The sequence below is a fragment of the Solea senegalensis genome, linkage group LG2 (genome assembly GCF_019176455.1).
Source record: "Solea senegalensis isolate Sse05_10M linkage group LG2, IFAPA_SoseM_1, whole genome shotgun sequence".
NCBI lineage: Eukaryota > Metazoa > Chordata > Actinopteri > Pleuronectiformes > Soleidae > Solea > Solea senegalensis.
In genome coordinates this window covers 3827729-3847058 of record NC_058022.1, presented here as the reverse complement: position 1 = coordinate 3847058, position 19330 = coordinate 3827729, and the positions used below count along the sequence as shown (strand labels likewise).

Genomic DNA, 19330 nt, shown 5'->3' with positions numbered 1-19330 from the left:
ACTGCTGCAGACACTGTAAAGTCAAGGCAAAAATGTTCTATTCTACACACAAACTTGGGGACACATCATAGACATAATTCATTCTCTCACCCCCTATCCTAACCTTAACCATCACAACTAAGTGGATAACCATAACCCCTCACATGAACCTAATTCTAACCGTAATCTTAACACCAGGTCTTAACGCTGGAAAAAAAACAATTGAAGTTGTACGTTTGTACGTTATTTTGGACCTCCCAAAAGTCGTAGACACACTTTTTCATTGTTTTCAATCTGTCCCTGAATCTACAGCCACTTGAGGACAATGTGTACGTGAAGTACTACAAGATAGTTAGCCTGATGCTAACATTGCTGCCACTGGTAACTGAAAGTCAGCAGCTATTACTGTGTTGGGGATTAACAATAGTGGCAATAATATGATTGATAAAATAAAAATATACATATAAAAAATAATAATAATATAAAAAAAATATATTTTTTTTAAATTAGATATTTTGAAAAATTAATTAAATATTAATTAATTTTAGAATGGGGCACCACCCTGAAAACATGGAAAAGATAATCAATCTATGCCTTTAAAATCACTCTTAAATAATCACTGTAATTGACTATGATATCAAAGATATCCCAATTGAACAGTATAGAAGGTATGAATCCGAGCACCGACTCTCTCAACCCCCATTTGTCACAGCATTCATGTACAAAAGACACAGAGCGTTCCTTCAGGTGAATAAAAGTAATAATTTATTAAATCAAATAACAAAAATGTAGTTGACGGAGAACCGGGACAGTGACGACAGCCTGGTAAGAGCCAGTTATTATGAAAATTCAAATGTAATGGGAGGTGTTTATCCAGAGAAGGCAGTACATGTATTCATTATTAACACAAAATACTAAGGAGCTTGGGTTTATTTTCATTGTCTGGCTTCATTTGGGTCAAAAATGATAACCCTAACTTTGTTCAGAAAACACCAAGTCCCAGAAAATCCCACTAATAAAGACAAGAAGACACATTTGTCTGATGCCTTTGCTTCCACAGAAACAACAACCCTGACCCTTACACATGGCAGGGCCTACATACTCTCATCTGTAGTGTATTTAAAGTGCCTTTTCATGTGCAAGTCAACTTTTACCCAAAAACCTAGTCAGAATCTCATAATGACAAAAAGATTATGTGTGTGTGTGTGTGTAGGACATTTCAGTGTCAGTTATAAGACACACAAGAAGGATCTAGATGTATGCTCTTTGTTACAATAAACATGTGTGAAAGGGGAGTTGGCAGAGAATGAGCCAGAGCAATGTGCAAGCAAAAGCTGGTTTTCACAGTAGAACCAACAAACAAGGCAGGGGCAGTGAGGTTTGGTGGCAGATTGAAAAACACTAGGCACAGATAAAAAGTCATCAATACAAGACACAACACAAAAAGTCAACAGCACAACAGACTGTCAAACAGAGTATGCACACTGGCAGAGTGTATTTCTAACTGAGCTTGACGATTATGGTCTGCAGCTGCTGACCTGAATCCTGCACACCTGACACCACTTCTGTAATGAAGCACACATAGGAACACCACAGGGCCATCACATTGTTTTAAAACTTTTAAAACTTGGTGGAATTGCAATATTCGCAGGTAGCCATGTGCACACCAATTTTTGAGTTTTCATACATGGAAAGGCTCTCAAAAGTGCACTCAAATAGTAAGTGAAAGACAAAGACGGGTTAGAGTTGATACATTATGGCCTTCGGAAATATGTTTAGTTGCCACAGTAATTCGAAGATTTGGTTAAAGGACACCATGAACATGAAGAGCATATTGAAGGGACAGCACAGGTGAAACAGTTTGTAAATAAAATCAGAAAGTCAAGGCTGAGATGGTTTGGTCCTGTGCAGAGGAGGGATAGTGATTATATTGGACAAAGAATGTTGTGGACGGAGCTGCTGGGCAGGAGGAAAAGAGGAAGACCACAGAGAAGGTTCATTAGTATTTTGAAGGCGGACATGAGGACAGTTGGTGAAACAGAAGAAGACACAAGGGAGAGGACAAGATGGAGGGACATTATCTGCTACGGTGACACTAAAGGGAAAGGCCAAAAGAAGAAGAGGTGAAAGGACAACATGGGCCCTCTTTCCTCATTAGCTGTCTTTTGAGAGAACCAGGGGAGGTTTTTATGGGGGGAGAGGCGGTTGTCTTATCTCATGAAAATACATAAATTAGTTGTACGATGAAGACCTTAGGTCAAAAAGCTGTCACAGCACGGCAGCGTCTCCTCTCTCTCTCTGAACATGGGGACTCTGGAGGAAGTGGAACTCTGTTTTCCTCACATTAACACCTCTTGCAGGAGGACAAGACGTCCTTACATGGAGACCTCACTCATTAACAGTGTGTTGTCCTGCATCATTGTGCTCACTGTGATTCTTAACCTGCTGGTCATCATCTCTATCTCCCACTTCAGGTTCAGCCAAAATGTCACTATCTTTTGGTTTCATGTGCAGCATTATATTACTACTCTGTAAATGCTCTGCTCTTCTTCTCGTATTGTCAATGCTTACTTATTGTATTGTCAAAGAATTTCTACATATAAATGTAATGTTAAAATGTTGTACAAATGTTTATTATTCTCTAATTTCAGGCAGCTCCACACCACCACCAACCTCCTCCTTCTCTCTCTGGCTGCTGCTGACTTCCTTGTAGGTTTTGTAGAAATGCCATTTATTCTCCACCACAACCAAGGCTGCTGGCTCTTGGGCGACGCCATGTGTGGCCTGTATTACTTTTTCGGTTTCCTCGTTATCAGCGTTTCAGTGGGAAGCATGGTGCTGATATCAGTCGACCGCTACATAGCGATTTGTGACCCCATGTTTTACACCACCAGAGTCACTCTGACCAGAGTTAAACTCTGTGTTTGTCTGTGTTGGGTATTTTCTATTGTACACAGCAGTTGGATATTGAGGGAGTTCTTAAAACAGCCTGACGTGTATAACTCCTGCTATGGAGATTGTGTTGTTGCTGTTAATGTTGCTGAAGGAGTCATTGATCTTGTTGTGACCTTTTTAGGTCCCATTTTGATTATTGTAATTCTGTATTTGAGAGTGTTTGTGGTGGCTGTGTCTCAGGCTCGGGCCATGCGCTCTCACGTTACAGTTGTCACAATGGCGCGTTCCCAGAATGTAAAAGCTAAGAAATCTGAGATTAAAGCAGCCAGGACTCTCGGTATTGTAGTGGTTGTGTTTCTTCTGTGCTCAAGTCCATATTATTGTTTTGTTATTGCAGCCGAGACTAACTTGGTTGGGGCATCAACATCAGGCATTGAGCTTTGGTTCTTGTCATGTAACTCCAGTCTAAACCCTGTTATCTATGCCTTTTTCTATGCGTGGTTCAGAAAAACCATCAAACACATCGTCACACTCAAGATACTGCAACCCGGCTCCTGTGACACCAGTGTATTGTAGAAAGAGACATTGAAGTTGTGGTGGCGGGTAATGGCAAATGTCTAAACAAGTCGGTTTAAGTCCAAATTTGAGACAATTGCATGTACTGTAACAGGTCAGGACTGGTGCAGTGGTTTGTGGTTGTGGGTTTGCTTGATAATTCATAGATGAGAAGTACAGACTGTTCATAAGAGTTTTAAGCAGCACTGAATAGAGCTTCATTACTGTAATACTCTCAAGTTGTTTTCCATTTTACAATGCTTAAGTAATAAAAATACTTCTTATAAATAGCTTTGGTTGGAACACAGGAATGTGAAGATTTGACTACCATGAGCAATCTTTCCTTATTGACTGTCTTTAACATGAGTACATTTCAATGTCCATGTTTATTTGTGTTCATTTGCTGATGTGCACTAATGATCTATAAACCTTATGTAGTTGTTATTTATTCATGAATGTATGTAATGTTTTACTGCTGCAGACACTGTAAAGTCAAGGCAAAAATGTCCAATTCTACACACAAACTTGGGGACACATCATAGACATAATACATACACTAGCCCCCTATCCTAACCTTAACCATCACAACTAAGTGGATAATCATAACCCCTCACATGAACCTAATTCTAACCGTAATCCTAACACCAGGTCTTAACCCTGGAAAAAAGAAAAATCTAATTGTACGTTATTTTGGACCTCCCTAAAGTCGTAGGCACACTTTTTCATTGTTTTCAATCTGTCCCTGAATCTACAGCCACTTGAGGACAACATGTACGTGAACTACTACAAGATAGTTAGCCTGACGCTAACATTGCTGCCACTGGTAACTGAAAGTCAGCAGCTATTACTGTGTTGGGGATCAACAATAGTGGCAATAATATGATTGATAAAATAAAAATATACATATACAAAAAATAATAATAATATTAAAAAATATATATTTTTTATTAGATATTTTGAAAAATTAATTAAATATTAATTAATTTTAGAATGGGGCACCACCCTGAAAACATGGAAAAGACAATCAATCTATGCCTTCCGAGCACCGACTCTCTCAACCCCCATTTGTCACAGCATTCATGTACAAAAGACACAGAGCGTTCCTTCAGGTGAATAGAAGTAATAATTTATTAAATCAAATAACGAAAATGTAGTTGACGGAGAACCGGGACAGTGACGACAGCCTGGTAAGAGCCCGTTAATATGAAAATTCAAATGTAATGGGAGGTGTTTATCCAGAGAAGGCAGTACATATATTCATTATTAACACAAAATACTAAGGAGCTTGGGTTTATTTTCATTGTCTGGCTTCATTTGTGTCAAAAATGATAACCCCAACTTTGTTCAGAAAACACCAAGTCCCAGAAAATCCCACTAATAAAGACAAGAAGACACATTTGTCTGATGCCTTTGCTTCCACAGAAACAACAACCCTGACCTTTACACATGGCAGGGCCTACATACTCTCATCTGTAGTGTATTTAAAGTGCCTTTTCATGTGCAAGTCAACTTTTACCCAAAAACCTAGTCAGAATCTCATAATGACAAAAAGATTATGTGTGTGTGTGTGTGTGTAGGACATTTCAGTGTCAGTTATAAGACACACTAGAACGATCTAGATGTATGCTCTTTGTTACAATAAACATGTGTGAAAGGGGAGATGGCAGAGAATGAGCCAGAGCAATGTGCAAGCAAAAGCTGGTTTTCACAGTAGAACCAACAAACAAGGCAGGGGCAGTGAGGTTTGGTGGCAGATTGAAAAACACTAGGCACAGATAAAAAGTCATCAATACAAGACACAACACAAAAAGTCAACAGCACAACAGACTGTCAAACAGAGCATACACACTGGCAGCTTGACAATTATGGTCTGCAGCTGCTGACCTGAATCCTGCACACCTGACTCCACTTCTGTAATGAAGCACATGCACATACACAGGGAGAGGGAGTGGAAGAAAGACTGCCTGCTAAAGGCAGACGGAGGGAATTAATCCTTAGACACAGAGCATTTTGACAGCTTTTATCCATTACTATGTTTAAACCTACAGTATATAAAGAGGCTATAATAATGTGCAATGTGCAATATAGAGTGTCTTATGTCTTGTTTTTTTCAGCACAACCTAGGCAATCTGAGGAAACATTATATAAACATCTGAGCACAAAGTACTCATAATGTTTACAATTGGATTGAATTTGTGAAATTTGAAAATATGTCAGTTCAAAGTTCACTTGGCTCGTTTTATGAACAAAAAGAAAAGAGAAACAGTCTATTTTGTGACTTCTGCACAATTATTGCTTCTTTATAGCATGATTAAAATGTGATATAAAATGAATCATAACGTGGACTCAACAACACTTTTAAAGCCTGAATATGTTACCTATAAACACATCAGTGTCGTGTGAGCACTCAGGGTTCCAAAAAGTAATTTTGGTTTGGTTCAATGTAGGGTCCTTGGTCCCTCATGCCTGGGTCTTAAAAAGTTTCTTGAACTGCCCCACGACCTAACTGAAACACATGTATGCACAAGGTGGTAATACATGAAAGAAAAGTGTAATTCCTTTCACACCATTGTATTCAAAATCACACATGATATATATTAGAGAACATAGAGGTTGAGAACATGTGAAAAAACAACTGTGGACTAAATAATTATGGAGTAAACAATTTCTCTCCAGTGTTCATAGGCAAATATATACTTGAGTATTGACAAACGGGTACTGAGAAATATACACTGCTCAAAAAAATGAAGGGAACATTTAAACAACACTTCCTAGATCTTGATGAATGAAATAGTTGAAAATCTTTATTCATTAGTGGAATCTGTTGAGATCAAAATAACAAGAATTATCCTGGAAATCTAAATCATTAACCCAACGAAGGTCTGGATTCATAATCATACTCAAAATAAAAGTGGAAAAATCCAATCGAAGGCTGAACCCAACTTCTATGGAAATACCTCAAGAGAATTCAAAATGAGCCTCAGTAGTGTGTGTGGCCTCCACATGCCAGTATGCTTTCCCTACAATGTCTGGGCATGCTCCTGATGAGACGACGTATGTTCTCCTGAGGGATCACATCCATGACCTGGATCAGGGCATCAGTCAACTCCTGTTGGATGTCCCCAAGGTGCTCGATTGGATTCAGGTCTGGGGAATGGGCAGGCCAGTCCATAGCATCAATGCCTTCGTCATGCAGGAACTGCTGACACACACTCCAGCCATATAAGGCCGAGCATTGTCACGTATCAGAAGGAACCCAGGGTCCACTGCACCAGCATATGGTCTGACAAATGGTCTGAGGATCTCATTCCGGTACGTAATGGTAGTTAGAGTACCATTGGCTAGCACATGGAGGTCTGTGTGGCCCTCCAAGAATGTGCCTCCCCAGACCATCACTGACCCACCACCAAACCGGTCATGCTGGAGGACATTGCAGGCAGCAGAACATTTCCACGGTTGCTCTTGACACAGCAAACCTTCTTGCCACAGCGTGCATTAATGTGTCATCCTGGATGACTTGCACTACCTGAGCAATATCTGTGGGTTGCAGACACAGTTCCATGCTACCTCTAGTGGTGAGGGCACTGGCAAAATGCAAGTGACCAAAAATCCGCCAGACAGGGAAATGGTGTGTAACCACCACCTGTAGAACCATTCCTTTATCCCTTTAACAACCCCACCAACCCTTTGTTTGCATTTCTTCATCCCTTGGGTGAGTAATAACCAAGATTATTTTTCAACAGACCCTATAGTATCTGAAATATTGACCTCTACCAAATGGTTGGAATTTCACGTTATGGTTAAAGTAGGAATTTTCATGCAAATGCCAAATGGTAGAAAAAGTCATATCAAATGTAAATGTATAAAGCAATAACCATCATGACATCCCACAAGCATATGTTGCTCATGGAAACAGAGGGAGGAGTGAGAATAATTAACTTTATAATGGAGATCACAGAGCTGAGGGAGGGCAGTTGCTCTGCAGCTCTTCTTCTCTCTTCTCTCTGAGTATGGAGACACTGGAGGAAGCAGAACTCTGCTTTCCACATCTCTTGAACATCTCGTGCAAAAGGCAATTGCAGCATCGTGGTCCAACTGTCTCCGTTTACGTCATACTGTCCTGTCTCTCTTTGCTCACTGTGACACTTAATCTGCTCGTCATCATCTCTATCTCCCACTTCAGGTACTATCACCTTAATTATTGTAAAATACAGTTTGCTTTGAAATATTTCAAAGCAAATATAGGAATATTTTTGAATATTTCTCAGTTACACACACAAATGTATATGTATATTACTTTAGTAATATCACTCTGTAAATAATATTGGTCTCTTTGTGATCATATGTGAAAATTGATGAATGGATTGAAGAAAAATGGAATGAAGAATGCAAGTGTTTTACGTTGTGATTCTTTCTGTGCAGGCAGCTCCACACCTCCACCAACCTTCTCCTCCTTTCTCTGGCTGTGTCAGATTTCCTCGTTGGCCTCCTGCTGATGCCGGGGCGAATCATCCTCATGACTGGCTGCTGGTTTTTAGGGAGTGTGATCTGTGGTCTGTTCTTCTATGCCTCTTTCTTTCTGACTTCAGCCTCAGTGGGAACCATGGTTCTCATATCAGTTGACAGATATGTGGCCATTTGTGACCCTTTGTCTTACTCCACCAAAGTCACTCACCAGCGAGTTAAAATAAGTGTTTCTGTGTGTTGGGCCTGTTCTCTTTTCTATAATGGTGTGATACTACACGTGTTCCTGAAGAATCCAGACGCAAATAACTCCTGCTACGGAGAGTGTTTAGTAGTAATTGATGTCATCACAGGAGCAGTTGATATTGCTGTGACCTTTGTTGGCCCAATTGCAGTCATCGTAGTTTTGTATCTGAAAGTATTTGTGGTGGCTGTGTCTCAGGCTCGAGCCATGAGGTCTCATATTACTGCTGTGACAGTCCAGGGCCTAGGTACTGTCACGGCTAAGAAATCTGTGAGAAAAGCAGCCAGGATTCTTGGTATTGTTGTGGTTGTCTTTGTGATATGTTTTTGTCCTTATTTTTATCCCGCTCTTGCAGACACGTCACCAGGTATTGCCTTTAAATTTTTTGCAGTCTGGCTTCTCTATGGTAACTCCTGCATCAATCCTATCATCTATGCTTCTTTCTATCCCTGGTTTAGGAGATCTATTAAACTCATTGTTACACTTCAGATATTGCGGCCCGACTCCCGTGACACACACATAATGTAGAAATGTCATCAGCATCTTTTGCTTAAAGCTTGTATGTGAAGAATGACAAAAAATGGTTTATGTATTTTCTTCATGTTGTTGAAGTTGCCTCTTTATTTTATGTCAGTTGACACACAGAACAGGGATTATGTTTTATGAACACTATAAATGCATACAGAGTTTGGGGATCATAATAAACATGTGCTGTAAATGCATCAATGTCACTTTTGTACATGGCTTGGGAGTCACTATTTGGCTTAACTTGGGTGAAATGTTAAACTGGTTCTGTTAAACTGAGATTGATGCATATGGTTTGCAGCTGCTGACCTGAATCCTGCACACCTGACTCCACTTCCTCTCAGTGGCTTATAGTCACGAGCCGTGTCTCATTCCAGGGTCTGGATCCTGTGAAGGGTGGACTTGTCGTCCGGATGTTTTCAAAATTTGTCGATCTGCGTAGCTATCATTTTGAAGCTTTTTATCCAATAAATTTTAGCTGATTGTGGATTACAGAGAAGCATTAAGAAGCTTAACCAGGTTTATTTGACCCAGTCAAACCTGTATTTCATGTCCAAAATGATCTGTTGTGAATGATAATTATAGATTCGACTCACATATTGTTGTTGAACTGTGAATAAAAAATTGTTGAAAAAATGTTTTATTTCTTTACAAATTCTGTCCATTCAAATCATAAATAATGAATAATATTTCAGGTTAATAACATTTAAGACAATTGTTTGTCTTGCCCTTGTTTTTCTCTTAGTATGAAACACATCTCATTTACTCCAGTATTACATGAAATATTTAAAAAAATAATAACTTAATCACAAAACTAATTAACTAAACTGGTACGACACAAACCACGCAATTCTACTACTATTACTTCTACAACTGTGTTTAAACATAAAATATATTTTAGATGTGTTTATTTTACATCAGATATATGTAAATATAAAATGTAATTATAATTAATTTGATTCCAACTTGTGAATGTTCCAACAAACTGTGAGGTGCTGTTTGTAAAGTGGCTCAAGAATGTTTACACAAGTATAGTTCTCACTAATGTAATGTTTTAAATTTATTTACTATATGTATAATTTCACAAATTTTGGTGTAAATGTGGAAAAGGTTACCATTAACAAATTCAAGGTGAAATAAATATAAGGTGATAACAAAGAGGCAAAAGCACAAAATTGTGGCTTTGGTAGTCAAACGGATACAGACTGGCAGAGTGTGTCTCAAACTGAGCTAAAAGCAGAAGCAGAAGGATTGATAACCAATACGTTTGGTTATGTTCAATGTAGGGGCCCCCTACATCCTTGAACAGTCAGACTTCGAGGGGCAGGACAACTGTGATTCAAAAATCTCTTAAACGTGTAATTAAATCTCTTGTTTTTTGGTTCAAAGTAAATGATGGTGTGGTGAATGTATTCATTACATGAACATTACATCACACAATACAAGCAAATGTTGTTGCTCATGGAAACAGGGAGGAGTGAGATGAGTTCACTGAATATAATGGAGATCACGGAGCAGAGAGAGGGCATTCCTGTGCAGCTTCTTTTCTCTTTGAGTATGGAGACACTGGAGGAAGCTGAACTCTGCTTTCCACATCTCCTGAACGCCTCATGCAAAAGGCAATTGCAGCATCTTGGTCCAACTGTTATTATTGACATCATCCTGTCGTGCATCTCTTTGCTCACTGTGATGCTGAATCTGCTCGTCATCATCTCTATCTCCCACTTCAGGCATGAATAATAACTCAAAACCATATCTTTTCTTGCTCTTCTCATTGTCAAACACAGTTTGCTTTGAGCCAATAGATATATTTTTGAAATGATTTCAGTTACATACACACAGTGGAAAATGGAATGATGAATAGAAGTGATGTCGTGATTCTTTCTGTCCAGGCAGCTCCACACCACCACCAACCTCCTCCTCCTCTCTCTGGCTGTGGCAGACTTGCTCGTTGGCCTCCTGCTGATGCCGGGGCGAATGATCCTCATGACTGGCTGCTGGTTTTTGGGGAGCTTGATTTGTGGTCTGTTTAACTATCTGACTTATATTCTTACATCTGCATCAATCGGAACTGTGGTTCTCATATCAGTTGACAGATATGTGGCCATTTGTGACCCTTTGTCTTACTCGACCAAAGTCACTCACCAGCGAGTTAAAATGAGTATTTGTCTGTGTTGGGCCTGTTCTCTGTTCTATAATGGTGTAATGCTACACGTCTTCCTGGAAAAACCAGACGCACATAACTCCTGCTATGGAGAGTGTGTAGTTGTAATTGACTTCATAACAGGAGCTATTGATCTTGTTTTGACCTTTCTTGGCCCGATTGCTGTCATCGTAGTTTTGTATATGAAAGTATTTGTGGTGGCTGTGTCTCAGGCTCGAGCCATGAGGTCTCATATTACAACTGTCACAGTCCAGGGCTCAGTTACTGTCACGGCTAAGAAATCTGTGATAAAAGCAGCAATGATTCTTGGTATTGTTGTGGTTGTCTTTGTGATATGTTTCTGTCCATGTTTTTATATCGTTCTCACAGACACGCCACCAAGTTTAGCTTTTTCAAATTTTGCACTCTGGCTTGTTTATTGTAACTCCTGCATCAATCCAGTGATCTATGCCTCTTTCTATCCCTGGTTTAGGAGATCTATCATACTCATTGTTACACTTCAGACACTTCAGCCCCACTCTCGTGACTCACGCATAATGAACAAATGCTGAACAATCATGTATGTAAGCATGTATTAACTTAGGTGGTGAATTAATGTGGTGGTGAAATGTGGAAAGTTGAAATATATGTTGTTTTTTTTAAGTTCCCATTTTATTTGTATTTGAATACTGTTTGTGTGATTCACACATGTTGGAGAAATACCTTCAGCATCTTTTTCTTCACATTGTCAAGACATATTTATGTATTTTGAGGTGGTCAACTAATACATATTAAAATGAATACATAAATAAATGTATGTTTTTTTCATTATGGTGTTGAAGTGAGAAAAATACATCAGGGATTATGTTATAACAATAACAACATTAATATGCCCTAAATGCATTGTAACATACCCTTGATAAACTGTTGGTACGCATAGGTACTTTTTATTAAACCCTCCAAACAGTTAGTAAATTCAGCAGTGTGGTGCTGATTCTTGTGGATCCACAGAGACAGCAAATACACATTACAGGGCCTATATATTACTGTGTGTTCTTCACACAAGAGGAGTGGTATTTGAAGAGAATTTTCCAAAATTGTGGATTTTTTGAACTTGGCTTGTGACCAAAGGGTTGCTGGCTCAGATCCCCACCAGGTCATTGCTAATTGGACAATCTAACCACATCTAGAGTACTCCTTGTGCTGGTCCCAAGACCATATAAATGGTAGCAACCAGCTAAAACATTTCTGCCAAATCAAATGTGCAGATCATTCGCTGTGGCGACCCCTGGAGAGGGAGCAGCTGAGTATTGATTCAGGTACTTGAAACTGACCTTGATTTACATGGTTTGCAGTTGCTGAAATTAACCATGCACACCTGATTCCACTTATGTAATTAAGCACAAAACACACATGTGGAAAAAAAAAAGAGTGGGAGAAAGACACACCTGCCTGCTATAGAGCTCCAGAAGCCGATGTCACAACCAAGGTTACACTCTCTGGCATATTTACCTAAACTGTATTCTTGTTTACAATATACAATCATTTACATAAGTATGGATGTATATTGCAAATGACAAAAGAGCAACCCTTAAAAAGTTAGTATGGAGCTTTGTCTTGTTAGGCTAGCTATACAGTAATGTTAGCATTATGTCAAAGTAACTGCACATGAACTATGGTCAGCAAAGTCGCTATAATTAGTACCCTTGCTTGTTACCTACATTTCGCGTTAGCATAGTGGTAACATGACTGTTTTCTGAATCAATTTTTTAAGTTGTTGGATTCAGTTGTGCACTAGTGTCCATTCAAACTTCATTATATTTCTAAGTCACACAGTGGAGCTTTCTTCTGTAGCCTGGATTACTGAGTATTGCATCTTTATGAAATGCTAACATAACTGCATAGCTAGCCTCACAATCAGCTAGCCATAAATACAGTAACAAGCACCAGGGTACATAAATACATTCAGGTAAAGCAAATCCGTTCAGGCTTAGGCCCGTGGTGAAATTAAGCTAGTGAGAGGAGGAGTCTAAATTAAAATACTCAAATCACCAGGTTATGTGACACACACACACACACACAGTGAATACCCAAATCCCAGGGGACACAGCACACAGGGAAAAGGGACACCTCCACCCAGGTCACCAGCACCACCACCAGCCTCGGCACTAAAAAAACAAGATACAAAAATTAATTACATAAATAAACTCAGGATTAAAGTAACAATAATAATAATAATAAGACTGGGCAAATTATGTTCAAACAAAATATAAATTGCCCAGAATAAGAAAAAAACAAAGAAAATATCACTAATCACTCAAAGAAAATAACCAAATCAAACACAATAAACCAAAGAATTACAACTGGGCAAATTATACTACCAAAAATAATTTACATATAATTTCCCAAAATAATAAACATATAACACTATATAAAGCACTTAAATAATATGCCCTAAAAATATATGTAACACAGCAGTTAATAAAATCAAAATAACCAAAATCAATCTCAGAAATCAAAACAAACAAAAAGGGCAGGTGAAATAACAAAATCAAAATAAACAAAATCGAAATGAGCCTAAACTAAAACATCAAAATAAAACGGCAAGCACACACAAAGCACACACACCATTGGTGTTCAAATTAAGGCCGTCATAGTGCATGAGATGGAGCACATCCATGCTGCTACACCCGCAGTCTATGGTTGACATCCTATTGAAACAAACAGCCACAGACCAGGCACGAAAAAAAGAGCTGTGTTTGATGACAAACTGACAAACAAGAGGCACAGGTACAGTCTCATCAATACAAGGTGAAAACAAAGAGGCAAAAGCACAAAATTGTGGCTTTGGCAGACTGTCAAACAGATTATACAGAGTGGCAGAGTGTATTTCTAACTGAGCTAAAAGCAGAGGGATTGACAGCCAGTTATTTTGGTTATGTTCAATGTGCCTCCTAAATCCTTTTTTCCTGGGGCTTTCCAAGTCTCTTGAACATGTGATTGAATCCCTTATTGCTTGGTTCAAAGTAACTGATGGTGTGGTGAATGTATTCGATCATCATTACATCATACAACACATGCAAATGTTGTTGGGAACAGAGGGAGGAGTAAGATGAAGTCACTTTATTATGGAGATCACGGAGCAGAGAGACGACATTGCCTTGCAGCTTCTCTTCTCTCTGAGTATGGAGACACTGGAGGAAGCTGAACTCTGCTTTCCACATCTCCTGAACACCTCATGCAAAAGGCAATTGCAGCATCGTGGTCCAACTGTCTTTGTTTACGTCATACTGTCCTGCATCTCTTTGCTCACCGTGATGCTGAATCTGCTCGTAATCATTTCTATCTCCCACTTCAGGCATGAAGAATAACTCAACCATTTCTTATCTTACTTTTTTTATTGTCAAACATAGTTTGCTTTGAGACAATAGAAATATTTTTGAAAAACATTTCAGTTACATACTCACAGTGGAAAATGGAATGATGAATTGAAGTGATGTCGTGATTCTTTTTGTCCAGGCAGCTCCACACCTCCACCAACCTCCTCCTCCTCTCTCTGGCTGTGGCAGACTTCCTCGTTGGTCTCCTGCTGATGCCTGGTCAAATCATCCTCATTACTGGCTGCTGGTTTTTGGGGAGCTTGACTTGTGGTCTGTTTAACTATCTGACTTATATTCTTACATCTGCATCAGTCGGAACCATAGTTCTCATATCAGTTGACAGATATGTGGCCATTTGTGACCCTTTGTCTTACTTCACCAAAGTCACTCACCAGCGAGTTAAAATAAGTGTGTGTGTGTGCTGGGCCTGTTCTCTGTTCTATAATGGTGTAATGCTACACGTCTTCCTGGAAAAACCAGACGCACATAACTCCTGCTATGGAGAGTGTATAGTTGTAATTGAATTCATAACAGGAGCTGTTGATCTTGTTTTGACCTTTGTTGGCCCGATTGCTGTCATAGTAGTTTTGTATATGAAAGTATTTGTGGTGGCTGTGTCTCAGGCTCGAGCCATGAGGTCTCATATTACTGCTGTCACAGTCCAGGGCTCAGGTACTGTCACGGCTAAGAAATCTGTAAGAAAAGCTGCCAGGATTCTTGGTATTGTTGTGGTTTTCTTTGTGATATGTCTCTGTCCATGTTTTTTTCCCTCTCTCACAGACATGTCACCAAGTTCTGCTTTTTTAAATTTTGCACTCTGGCTTCTTTATTGTAACTCCTGCATCAATCCAGTGATCTATGCTTCTTTCTATCCCTGGTTTAGGAGAGCTATCTTTCTCATTGTTACACTTCAGATATTGCAGTCTGACTCCCGTGATTCACACATATTGTAGAAATGCCTTTAGCATCTTTTTCTTCACATTATCAATACCTATTTATGTATTTTGAGGTGGTCAACTAATACATATTAAAATTAATACATAAATAAATGTATGTTTTTTTTCCTTATGGTGTTGAAGACAGACAAATACATTAGGAATTATGTTGTAATAATGTAATAACCATGAGACTTCAACAGTGCCTTAAATGCATCAGTATTAGTTGTGTTAGTGGCTTGGGTTTATTGTCATTGTCTGGCTTTGCTCTGGTGAAAAAATATTAAACTTAACCTTGTTAAGCATCAGTAGCAACTCAACCCCAGTAAAGAAACATACCCTTGATAAACTGTTGGTACACACACACACGAGTGACTAGTGACTTTACACCAGACTTCTGTAGTCCTTGGAGATGAACCCACGTTTTTAAGATTGTTAAGTAGTTTTAACTTATCTACAGTTCGCCACTGTTCAGCTTGATTTGTGTCTACACGTCTCCGGAGTACAGCCTCCTACTCCACAGACCACAGCGGCAGCGGTCTGTGATGCCGCTCGCGATTGCCGGCACTGTCCCTAAATACACCACGCCACTTTAAAAGACTCCTGTTAAATATAGAGGTTTCCCTGGTAGTTGTTGGAGATTAACCCAGATTTTTAGGATTGTTAAGTAGTCTTAAGTGATCTGCTGTTTGGCTGTTGTGTGTGGGAAGTCTCTTAACACTCTAAACACCTGATTCCACTTATGTAATTAAGCACAAAACACACAAATGGAAAAAAAAAAGAGTGGGAGAAAGACACACCTGCCTGTTATAGAGCTCCAGTAGCCGATGTCACAACCAAGGTTACACTCTCTGGCATATTAACTTAAACCGTATTCTTGTTTACAATATACAATCATTTACATAAGTATGGACGTATATTGCAAATGACAAAAGAGCAACCCTAAAATTGTGGCACTAAAAAGTTAATCTGGAGCCCTGTCTTGTTAGGCTAGCTATACAGTAATGTAAGCATTAAGTCAAGGTAACTGCACATGAACTATGGTCAGCAGTGTCGCTATAATTAGTACCCTTACTTGTTACCTACATTTCATGTTAGTATAGTGGTAACATGACTGTTTTTTTTCTTTTTTTTTTAACCTGTCCTGTGCAGTACCCAGGACATGTAATATGGTTGATTGCATGTCTTGTGGTGTCGGACAGATTTGTTATGTGTAGGGCGAGTCGGTGATACTCGGATCTGCAGTATTTTTATTTATTTGTTTTATGATTATGTGTTGTGGGCAGCCGGACCGGACCGGGGGACAGGGAGTGGACTGACAAGGGGAGGGGGAGTGAGCGGAGAGGAGGGAGGGAGGGATGGAGGGAGGGGGGTTGAGAGAGAGAGAGAGAGAGGGAGAAAAAAAAGAGAGAAAGAGAGAGAGGAGAGAGAGCGCGAGAGAGAGAGCGAGGTGGACAACAGTATAATGCATGGGTTAGTAACATTGAATTGAAATTATATAAAATAGACAGAACATAGACAACTTTAGAATGACATTAGTGTGTTAGTAACAGGTTAATAATATTAAACAGTTGAAATTATTTAGCGTATACTGAACATACTTGGCAAGACAAAACATGGACAACGATAGATTGATATTCAGGTACAGTTTCTATAGTAATTGTTAACAACCACATCAAGAGAGTATGTCCGAGCTTACAACAGTTATATCAGTTAAATTTAATTTATCTTAGCGTGTTAGTCTGTGTGTGCGTGTGTGTGTGTGATCACGCATATCAGTGTATATATGCAGGGGTTGTCATTAGGTGTGATTGGAATCTGGGTGGGGGACCGTGCCAATGTCCGGCCAGTCCCTAGTGACGGGCCGAAAATGATCCAGGCGACTAGGGTGCCCAGTAGCCGTACAGGGCAGGAGAGGCCCACAGCCACCACCCCCAGGATAGCAACGCGTCCATCCCACAGGGGGCCAGTCGGAGGAGTGCAAGGAGGAAGCCCCCCCACCCAGGGTTGACCCGAGGGAGTCGGTGGCGACAAGACCACGGACAGAGGCCGAGCCACCCCATACCCAGGCAGGCCGCAGAGGCCCAGGGTCCCCGCACCCAGAGCCTGCCAGCGCCCGAGGGCAGGGCCAGCCCATCACCGGGGGGAGCAGAGCCCCCCCCAGACCGCCCACCGAGGAGGCATGGCCAGAGACCCACCACAGTCACCCCCACTGCCACCCAGAAGCCGACCGCATGCCCCCCAGCCCAGGGAGGGACAGGCGGAGGCCCACATAGGGCCACCAGCCAAGGGGGCCCCCAGAGACGGAAGAGAGGTAGACCCCCGAGCCAGTCCAGAGCAGATTCCCCAGGTAGAGGCGGGGCTAGTGGTCCAAGGAACCCACCGTGCCCAACCCCACTATACCCCGGAGAGGGGTCCCCCAACATCCAGGAGTGTCTGCGCCCACCGACGACCCCCCCGGGTAAGCAGACTGCCGCCCACCAAAGCACCTTCAGGGAGGTGCGTCATGATGGGCCACAGCCATGCCTCCCGGATACCTCCCAGACCGAGCGCAGGGGACCAGATCCCCCACGTCCAGCGATGCCAGCGATGGGTGAGCAGGAATCGGGCACTCAGGAGCGCACCCACGACCACCACCCCCCCACCCTAGCCCACCGGTGAATGATTTGGAGGTGTGTGCATGTGTGTGGTGTGTAATATGAGGTATGTTGGTATCTAATGTGCAATTAAAATGGCGGGGGGAAATGGCACGGGCGCCCCACTGCTGGCAGACAGTGGAGCCGTTGACGTGTCTCTCGGCCACCAGGCCCCAATGTGTAACATGTGATAAAATTAGGCAAAGAGTGGCAGATCATCGGGGGAAACAGAGAGCGGCCCCATCATGTTATGGTCCCACCACACCATAGCCACACACCCCCAGTGCCCTAGATATGTGTGTGTAGATGTATCACCCACGGTGGTAGGGAGTGGGCAAGAGTGCCCCCCCAAGTAGGGTGCCAGCTTCCTGACTGGCAGGGCCATATGCCCCAATCCCACCCACATCCCCGGCCGAGAAGGGGGCAACCTGTCAAGACTAGCGACACGCCACGGCACCACATGAGCGCTGCCGGGGTGGAGGACCAGATACCCCCACACCCGACTGGAAGGTAGGCCCCCGGTGAGCACACCACCCCCGACGAGGCCGGTCCCATACCCAGGCCACCACGGCATTCCCAACAGTAGTGATCCCCAGACCCCGGCCCCACCCACAGCCCAGGGACAGTCCAGTCCAGACCAGGCCCACGCCCGACCCCATCTCCCACCCCAAGGGTCCCCAAAGCAAGGCGGCCCCCCGTGTGCCCCTCCCCCCAGGGACAGAGGACGCACAAGTCCGCCCCAGAGTGCAGCGGGGGCAAAGCAGCACGCACCGCCTCGCCACCCCGGAGGGCAGATCCCAGGGGGGATCACCCCCCGTTAGGGGCCAACTCCACCCTGAAGCAGCCATTAGCCTGGACGGGCTAACAACATTCAGAGCCAACAGGAGTCACGTTCTCATAGGTAAAACCCGAGGGGGTGGAATTTGCATCTACACTAATAACAGCTGGTGTAACAACGCTACCCTGGTCTCCAGCCATTGCTCTGTGGACATTGAGTTTGTGATTGTGAGATGCAGACCCTTCTACCTGCCCAGGGAATTCACCACGGTCACCATTGTTGCTGTGTACATTCCACCCAGGCCTAACACCAGACCGGGCCATCAAGGCAGCAAAACGCGCCCACAGCCAGAAAGTCCAAGGTTTCTTCCATGTCCCCAGCAACTCCAGACAACTGTGGCAGGGCATCAAGACCGTCACAGACTACAAAACCACACCCTCACCCTGCCGAGACGACATCAGCTTCCTCAATGAGCTCAACAACTTCTTCGGGAGATTTGAAGCTCTGACCAACACCCCAGCGAGGAAAGCAACCCCCCACCCTGATGAACAGGCACTCAGGCTCGAAACCACTGCTGTACAGAGAGCCCTGAGAAAAGTTAACGCACGGAAAGCATCTGGCCCTGATAACATCCCAGGACGGCTGATCAAGGAGTGCGCAGACCAGCTGGCCCGCGTGCTCACAGACATCTTCAACACGTCACTGATCCAGGCCGTTGTCCCCCCAAGCTTTAAGTCTGCCACGATCATCCCAGTGCCCAAGAAACCTACCATCACATGCCTTAATGACTTTCGCC

The 19330-nt window shown here is 42.0% G+C and overlaps 4 protein-coding genes across 4 annotated transcripts; all 4 read left to right on the top strand.

Annotated features, from left to right (window-relative positions):
* The first annotated feature begins 2252 nt into the window (after positions 1 to 2252).
* Positions 2253 to 4352, top strand: LOC122786520 (trace amine-associated receptor 13c-like). The gene is made up of 2 exons (XM_044052890.1): positions 2253 to 2453; positions 2631 to 4352. The coding sequence occupies exons 1-2, from the start codon at positions 2284 to 2286 to the stop codon at positions 3448 to 3450; spliced, it is 990 nt and encodes a 329-aa protein (XP_043908825.1). The 5' UTR covers positions 2253 to 2283; the 3' UTR covers positions 3451 to 4352.
* Positions 4353 to 7419: 3067 nt separating this feature from the next.
* Positions 7420 to 9292, top strand: LOC122765243 (trace amine-associated receptor 13c-like). Its single transcript, XM_044019397.1, has 2 exons — positions 7420 to 7612; positions 7852 to 9292. Exons 1-2 carry the CDS (start codon positions 7440 to 7442, stop codon positions 8663 to 8665), a joined length of 987 nt encoding a protein of 328 aa, XP_043875332.1. The 5' UTR covers positions 7420 to 7439; the 3' UTR covers positions 8666 to 9292.
* A 915-nt stretch (positions 9293 to 10207) lies between these two features.
* Positions 10208 to 11581, top strand: LOC122765321 (trace amine-associated receptor 13c-like). Its single transcript, XM_044019500.1, has 2 exons — positions 10208 to 10392; positions 10555 to 11581. Exons 1-2 carry the CDS (start codon positions 10220 to 10222, stop codon positions 11375 to 11377), a joined length of 996 nt encoding a protein of 331 aa, XP_043875435.1. The 5' UTR covers positions 10208 to 10219; the 3' UTR covers positions 11378 to 11581.
* Positions 11582 to 13969: 2388 nt separating this feature from the next.
* On the top strand, positions 13970 to 15265 carry LOC122765262 (trace amine-associated receptor 13c-like). Its single transcript, XM_044019425.1, has 2 exons — positions 13970 to 14163; positions 14325 to 15265. The coding sequence occupies exons 1-2, from the start codon at positions 13991 to 13993 to the stop codon at positions 15136 to 15138; spliced, it is 987 nt and encodes a 328-aa protein (XP_043875360.1). The 5' UTR covers positions 13970 to 13990; the 3' UTR covers positions 15139 to 15265.
* The last annotated feature ends 4065 nt before the right edge of the window (positions 15266 to 19330 follow it).